The sequence below is a fragment of the Sinocyclocheilus rhinocerous genome, unplaced genomic scaffold, assembly GCF_001515625.1.
Source record: "Sinocyclocheilus rhinocerous isolate Xijiao unplaced genomic scaffold, SAMN03320098_v1.1 scaffold942, whole genome shotgun sequence".
In the NCBI taxonomy this organism is placed as follows: Eukaryota; Metazoa; Chordata; class Actinopteri; order Cypriniformes; family Cyprinidae; genus Sinocyclocheilus; species Sinocyclocheilus rhinocerous.
The window spans coordinates 156,673-165,585 of NW_015627890.1; the positions used below are offsets into that span (position 1 = coordinate 156,673).

General features: G+C 35.6%; 1 protein-coding gene across 1 annotated transcript in view; it reads right to left on the reverse strand.

Annotated features, from left to right (window-relative positions):
• Positions 1-8,913, reverse strand: part of LOC107734866 (transcription initiation factor TFIID subunit 4-like) — a 97,772-nt gene that overhangs the window by 73,942 nt on the left and 14,917 nt on the right. The window contains exons 6-9 of the mRNA XM_016546757.1: positions 8,439-8,528; positions 6,940-7,089; positions 4,019-4,094; positions 1,945-2,059 (exon numbers count right to left, since the gene is read on the reverse strand). Coding sequence (XP_016402243.1) covers positions 1,945-2,059; positions 4,019-4,094; positions 6,940-7,089; positions 8,439-8,528 — 431 coding nt within the window. The remainder of the gene's footprint in view (positions 1-1,944; positions 2,060-4,018; positions 4,095-6,939; positions 7,090-8,438; positions 8,529-8,913) is intronic.

Consider the following 8,913-nt stretch of genomic DNA (forward strand, 5'->3'; position numbering starts at 1 on the left):
TAAAAATGGCAAAAACAGATAACAAAACATACTAAAACCAAAATTAAATATAGAAAAAGAAAACAAAACGAAATAAAAATAATAATAAATACTATAATAGTATATAAATAATACTAAAATAACACTGATATACAGAGTACAGGATGAGTATTCAACAATTAGTGTTAGGGTTGTTCGGTATGAGCTATAGCAACAGTGAATGCCACTAATAAAAACAAGTCTTTATGCCAAATGGGAAATCTTTGCTGCATTAACTAAACTAAACTAAAAGACGGCTTCAGGTTGAATCAGTTGTTACCCGATGGGTGGAGAGCCAATCAAAAACATCATGGTCACGAAACACGCCGTCAGTACCGAGCAAACCTTAATTAGCCACACTGCTAAAGATTTATTGGTTTATCAATCAGCGCCTGCAGCTGAAGCCCTGGGCAGAGAGAGTGAACTCTGTGACCTGTGACACACTCACAAACACAAACACAAAGCACAATCGCTCTCTTACAAACCCTCACTGATCACACTCTACATAGGCAGTTAACCTGAAACCTGAAATCAAACGCCCTACATAGGCAGCAACTCACTGTGCCACACAAATAGTGCTGCTCACGTGAAGCACATGATTCACAAGTGATTCCAATCGAGTTTAACCAGCATGCAAATTTGGCCAAAACAAGCTGTTCTGGAAGGCTGCATCATGTTGCATCAGGATAGCAACTTTAAATTCAGTTTGGAAGAGAGCTAAAGTCTGGCTATGATATTGCAACAGTCAAACACAAAAACACACACATTCTCTTATTTGCATAATATCTGTGCCTCGGAAACACAGAAACTGTCATGCAGTTTACCACGATAATCATACTTTCGGCAAAATACTATAGATCTTACCGTAAAGCCATAATGTATGAATAAATATTAAGCTACCAAAGTTATACCGTATAAACTACTGTAACTGTACTTACTATATTTTAAGGTATTTTAGCTTGTTTTGAAATTACCAAGTACATTAAATAAAAGATCAAATCAATGTCCTATTTCACGTTAAGCTCTCTCATGTGAATCGTCTTTCTGATGTTCACTTAAAATGTTCATTTAAAGCAAAAAAGTATTTGAAATACTTGATTTTCAAGTATTTAATAATCTTTAAGGGGAAAAAAGTATTTGAAAATCATTGTGTGAATTATCTATTTATCCCATACTACTTAATAATTGGTCATATTTACAAAAGCATTATATTTTATATTCAAAATACATAAAAGACAGCATTGTTATTGTTGACTAAAAATAAAAATATTAATAAATTATTTTTAGTAAATGAAATAGAAAAAATAATGGTAACACTTTGCAATAAGGTTCCATTAGATAATGTTAGTTTAATGCATTAACTAACATGAACAAACAATGAACAATACAGTATTTATTCATCTTTGTTCATGTTAGTTAATGAAAATGCAGTCATTCATTGTTAGTTCATGTTAATTCAGTGCATTAACTAATGTTAACAAGCACAACTTTTGATTTTAATAATGCATTAGTAAATGTTGAAATTAACATTAGTTAGTATAATAAATGCTGTAGAAGTATTGTTCATGCTTAGTTCATGTGAACTAAAGTAGTTAACTAATGTTAATAATTATATAAAAATATTATAAATATTGTAATTACTATAATACTATGTTCATTTCAAGGTATTTTAGCTTGTTTTGAAATTACCACACACATTAAATGAAAGGAGAAAGCAACATCCGGTAAACCAGACACTAAAGCTTAAGCTCTCTCATGTGTTCCGTCTCACTGACATTCAGAGCGACAGTTTCGAGCAAACAAGAGAGAAAAGAAAGCATAAGAAAGATGAGAGGCAGCGTCGGCCCTCGCTGAGAGAGTGGCCCCCAGTCATCAGCAGCAGGCTGGTGAAACGCTGCCCCCATGTGCCAGCGGCCGGTACTACACCTGAAGGAGCCTCCCCCCGGGTCATTCAGCTTGTTTTTCTGGTTTCCTGAGAGCTGTATGGTGACGCCCGCAGGGCTTTTGCTTGTCTGGATCACCGCAGGCTTCCCTAGAGTACCTGGGAAAAGACAAGACAGCATTATCATGAACTTACACACCTATTTATATCAAACTTGACTCTGTCTGGAGCTCAACCAGCTCAGCCCAGTCACATTTCACACCAAGACATTATATTCTGCAATAATGCCTGTTTTAGAAACATTAAGATTTTCTGCATTGCGACATTATTCTTTTTTTCGACAATTAAATAAATTTGACCACAAAAGTCTCATTACTGTAATGTCTCTGGATAGTTTTTGTAACTCACTTTTTTCTAATTACAGATTCTCATTGCTGCAATATAGAGATTTGTAATGTAGTGCATTAAATCAGCAAAAATCAAAGCCATTTAAACAAATAAATATATAAATAAAAATAATATAAATTATTACAAATCTCTAAATAAATCTATACATTATAGATTATAAATCTATAAATTATTTAATACAAAATATGAAAAATTTATAATATATATATATATATTTTTTTTTTGCATTACAATAATGAAAATTAGGTTTTTTGCAACACTTCAATAAGAATTTAGTGTGAAATGTGCTTAATTGTCATAAAAAATAATGTCACGATGGACACAGCCTTCATTTTCTTTCAAATAAATAATAATAACAATAAATAATAATTAATAATGAATAAAAAATACATGGCCACACTTTACTTGAACCCTTTATGAATAATGCAGCAAAATAGGTATTCATTTCATAATTGTAACCATGGTTAAAATGCATTATAATATTTGCAGATGCCATGTTAAATCTGAAATTGGTTGCTTGTCATTTGTTTTAATGCATTATACACTAAAGGTGCAACAATTAATCGATACGTATTATAACTGTAGTTACAGTTATTATAAGGTGCATTACGAGGCATAATTAATGCATTATATAATGCATTATATAAAAAGCTTCAAGTAAAATGTAACCAAAGAGATTAGTAATAAATAATAATTTCTCATTTTTTCAAATTTGACTTTGGTGAAATATGACCCTAGCATTTTCTTGACAGGTTTTCATAAGATGCACCCGAAAAAGAGACAGAACAGCAGGACGGGCTGCCATTTTTACTGATTCTCCGCTTTTGTCTTTATGCATCTCGCCGTTTTTTTTTTATATTTTTCTCTCAGTCTGTCTCTCAGAGTTCCTCTGTACACTCCTCAATGTGTCCAAGCTGCCATTTTTACTGATTCTCCGCTTTTGTCTTTATGCATCTCGCCATTTTTTTTTATATTTTTCTCTCAGTCTGTCTCTCAGAGTTCCTCTATACACTCCTCAATGTGTCCACACACACACACACACACACACAGTGACAGCCAGGGTGCATCTGAACGTGATTTTAAGAGGCATGTTCTTAGCCCACAGCTACAGGAGACGGTATTTTTAGACTCTTTCCCCCTGAAAATCCACTTTAAGGGCTAAAATATAACAGATCAGACTAAGATGGACAGGAAAAGAAAGACTCATATCAAATCTGTGTGTGCACACCTGTATGTGTGTTTCAGATGGCAGGAGCTTCATGCAAAGCAAATGAATGAATGAATGAATGAATGAATAATTGAATGATTGTTCGATTTGAAGGTCGTCTGTGTTGTGTTGTGTGTTGTGTTGTGTTGTGTTTAGGGATGCACCGATACCGATACTGGTATCGGTATCGGGCCCGATACTGGCCTCCTGTACTCGTACTCGTACTCGTTAAAATGCCCCGATACCAAACGCCGATACCACACAGCATGTGATAAGCGCCATATTTAAACAAAGAAACACTGACAACAGACAGCAGAAAGGAGTTATGGATGTCTACTACGAAGTATATGTATGCAATAAATATAATGTTAAACATTCAGTATTAACACCTGTATAGCTGATGTGTGCGAGCTGATAAACAAAGCACGCTGAGTGGATTGAGCGCGCGGCGGCGCAGATGCGCGAGCTTTGTGTTGTGTTGTGCGTCTCGGATGTTTACTCACCTGTTGCTCGCACCGTCTGCGTGATGACCACAGGCATCCGTATCTGACCTCCAGGACCCACTGCCCTCTTGATACCCTACAAACATACAAGATTTACAATTTACGCTGATATCTGAACAGCCTTACAGTCTACAGTGAGTTTTGTGTCTCGAATCAGAATAAGCAGCCCTATAAAGTCAACTGTATCATATTTAATGTGCACATTTCTAAGGCCTCTAAATTATCAACATGATCAAACTTTGCTGTTAAACCTGTCGCACACAATCTACTGCACGCCTTCTGTCGTCTGATTGATATTTTAGAGTTTTTTATCTAGTTAAAGCTCTTTTAGTGTAATTGCTTCAGCTGGAGCTTCACGTGTCTTTCTGCGGTCAAATCTTGACTGATTTTTATCAAGTAAAGGTCAGAATAACTGCAGTAATATCTCCAGATGAACACTTACTGGACTGAAGCAGCTCAGCTTTACTTGATTCTCCATCAATCATGTTTTAGAGTCTCAAATCTGATCCTCAGGATCTTTTGAGGAGCGTTTGTTTCCAGAAGCTTTACTTTCACTGTTCCTCAGCGGAGGAATGATCTTCACAAGCCTCCAGAACATCTCACGTTTATTTCTTCATCTCTCAATCAGCACTGGATTGCATTGCATTATATGTTTGGATCATTTAAATCTCATCTTATTAAGACATAATATTGGAGATATAGAGCGACGACTGATATTCATAGCATTTTATGTCAGTATCTGCTCTACTGTTATAAAGATCTCACTGATTTACATTACAAGCATCAGAATTTCATCATATTAAATATCAGCATCTGCAGCAAATTGCATATTTTTGCTTCCATATTCTCACTATATGAGACTATATGTGCCATAAAAGCCTGATGCATCAATTATGACGCTCAACAAAAAACACATAAAGTTTCAACTGTTCCATTTCAAACAATTAGATGTTTCTGACTATTATTTCATAAGTCAGGATTTATAGGATTAATGTGACATATCTGTATGTATAAAGAACATGTATTTATAAAATAAATAGTCTATTTGATTTCATGTAGACTTTCAGATGTCGGTCCTTTACTCACAGAATTTAAAATAATTACACCATGTTGTCATGGAGATGAATTTGGGCGTTAATAAAATAAACTTATAAAACGGAGAGTTCCGGTCCTTGATTCTGATTGGTTGAGCCACGTTCGAAGCTGTTGTAAATTACTCTACAAACATACACCTTTATTTACGTCTGTGTGTTGCTCGGCAACCACTTTGTTGCAACCACAACCGTTTCTGAGGAACTACATTGTTTGGCGGAAGAATAATGTTTTTATTATTATCATTACATTTTATTTGCTTTGTTTTATTTTGTGAAACCTTGCTACATATATGGAATAACCGTTTTATAAAAGCAATAAGCCCCGTGAAGCCGTGGTTTACAGTGAATTTATAACAGCTAAGGGGTTTTTTTAACAAACCACGGCTTCTTGGGGCTTATTGCTTTAATCTAGTTGTGGTCTGAAATGCAAAGGCTGAATTTTTCCAAGCACAATAGAGAGAGAGGAAGAAAACAAGGTAGTGACAAAGTGAGGAGAGGGGCAAAAAACAGGAAGCACACTAACAGAGACGCTTCCGTCCCCCGTGAGTCCCTCAGAGCCGCCCTGAGCAAATCCCATCCATCCATTCCACTTTCCCTCCGCCTGCATATTTCTCTGACTTGTTTTCTTGTGCCAGAGCCTACATTACAGCTCAGAGCCTACAAACCTCGGGGAGATACGCAAAACCTCTGAACGGCAGCAGGACACAAACCGAGATACTACAGGACGAGACAAACTCAGAGTCAATATTCAGTCCTATGAACACATGGCACACATTGGGCTGGACGATATAGCTTAAAAAATACATTTTGTTTTTCAGCCTTTTGAAGATATTCAATATAAACTAATGGTCAAAGGTTTTGTTTTTTTTTAAAGAAAATTCAAGAAATTCGTTTTCAGCAGCATGCATTAAATTGATCAAAAGTGCCAGTAAAGACATTTATAATGATACGAAAGACTTCTATTTCAAATAAATGCTGTTCTTTTGAACTTTCTATTCATCTGTGAATCCTGAAAAATAAAATGTATCTCCGTTTCCACAAAATTATTGTGCAGCACAACTGTTTTCAACATTAATAATAATCAGAAATGAAGCAAATCAGCATATTAGAATGATTTATGAAGATCATGTGACACTGAAGACTGGAGTAATGATGATGGAAATACAGCTGCGCATCCCAGAAATAAATTACAGTTTAACAGATATTCACATAGAAAACAGCTATTTTAAATGGTAATACTATTTCACTGTTTCTACTGTATATTTTTCAAAAATGTAATATTTATCAATAATCTTTTTTAACTCTTTGCATGTAAAATGAATAACAATGGCTCAAGCAAGCTTCTAATTAAAGAATAAGTATGATATGCAAATATGGCTGGGCATATGTTAATGAGGTCATGGCTGTGATTATGATTCCGGAATGAGACTATTTCGTTTTAATAAAAGTTGTGGGTGACTGAAGCAGGAGTTTTGAGTTGTAAGCATTACAGTCACAGTACATCAAACACTTTTATTCATATGAGAGTAAGATCCCTGAAAGCACATCTACATCATGGAAACATCTATTTCATGTGTGCATTTTCATCTGGACGATGCATTTTATTAGAGTGTTTACAATACGTCACTAACATGTTTATGATTTAGAATGCATTTAAATCTGCTTTTTTAAGTGTATCAGATGCTTGTTGTTTTCCAGATGGGTCGCTATTTAATTTAACAGATATCTAGGATCTATGGTATGGTTATATATTGTTTCTGCTGAATTATATGAATGAGAAAGAGAAAAGTGAAGCATATGTGAGAAAAAAGGGAGCTCAGTGCATACTTGTGGCAGTACGGTGGTGCTGTTGGGCTGGTGTGGCCGCACACTGACACCCGTCTGGACCGGCGTCACGCTGGTTTTGTTGGGCTGCAGAGGCGGAGTGAGAGACTGCTGGCTGCTCAGGAGAGACAGACGCAACGCAGGGAGACTTTTCTACAAACACACACACACACACACACACAGAGTTAGTCTCAAAGTAAACACTTACACGAACATTCATAAACAAAATAAACATTTAATGCACAAAATGTGTCTCCACTTTTGAAATCAAATACATTCACAAGGTCATGAAACCCGTGTGTTTGTGTGTAAACAAGTATGTATGTATTTAAGGTAAGACACTACAGGCAGAACTATTATTTTTCATTTTTTCATTCACCCTAACATTGAGATTTTGGGCTATTTTGCTTCCGTAGCATGTCTTCATTTAGACTAGTCGAAAGAAATCATCCAAAATACACATTTAAGTGTTTATATTTTATTACACTTTATCTATTTGTGTCTGCAGATTTCAATAATAGTTCATATCTTTTAATGCCATTTTATCAAAATGCACTTACATTAGCCAAAATTTACATTTTATTCCTATCTGTATCCTGAAGGGTTTTACAGAGGGGTTTGTTCAAATATAATTCACCTGATATATATTTAACATTTTATTCTTACAAACATGGGGATTTTTTTTTTTCTGGCTGTTGACTGTATTTTCTGAATTATGGAGTAATAAAAAGAGAAATCCAAAATCTCCTCTTTTAAAAACCTTTCAACAAAGTAAAACAGGAACCAATGTTCAGATTTCTGTTCTGGAGATTTATGCAAATAAGTGCAATGCATCATGTGCATATTCAAACATAACATTTCAAAAAACTTGTAATACAAAACAACTGACTGATTAATCAGCTGAGGAAATATGGTGACATCTGTTAAAGGTTAAATTGTCTTGTTTTAAAATGTTTTATCATGTCAAAAACTACTGAATCTGTATGCCTGACTGGGTCTAGGTTAAAATGGTCATTTGAAAGCACATTTTTGCACATTTCTAATCATGAAATATACTTAGCTACCGATATAATATTACAAATACTCTTCTAGTAGAGACCAAAATATCAGAAAACCAACTTTAACTTTAGAATAACCTGCACTTATGAATCATTCACAATAACAAAAGGATCTCATATGTGTAATTTCAATTCCATTTCCAGTGTGTGAACTGTCATTTTTTCCTCATAGAGGCTGAACAGTCGGACAGAGATCATTAAACTCAGTAATCAAAGACATCTCGCTGAGATCCCAGGCCCCGTGAGGACACCGCGGGCTGCCGATGTCTATTTCTGGAGGATTTTGACGTAAGCGAGCTAACACTGCATGACAGCACGGACGCATTAGCGTGCCAGTTCGGACCGGGCGGGATGTGACATGTATTGTGCCTGGCTGGACACGCCTGCTAGCTACTGACCGCGAGGAACACAGAGGAGGAGGAGGCCACACACACGTTAACGCACCTTCAGGAAAGGGACCAGGTACGGCTGCGGAGACGACTTCAGCTCGGACTGCAGCCGGCTGGTGAACTCCTCCGGATCGATCTTTGCATCCTGAGAGGAGCGACAGCAGATGTTCAGATATGAATGTGTACAGTGAAAAAAAAACATGCAAACTACAGGAAGAAGAGATGATTAGTGCAGGATGAAAACTAATTAACCTTTGAGCTTACATGAGTCAAATTTCATTTTCAAAGCACAGCTCTGCATCTTGAAGGACTAATATTAGCTAATTTGATAATGCTGAATTCAAAAATATCAATAAAAACTTTCCATCACATACAGAAAATCACATGACAAAATAAGAATAGAGATTTTTCAAATTTTATATATATATATATATATATATGTGGGAGTGTGTGTGTGTGTGTGTCAGCTTTCATGCACTTATCAAAATAACAAAAGCAGTCAAATGTCAAAAGTTTTGGTTTTAATTACA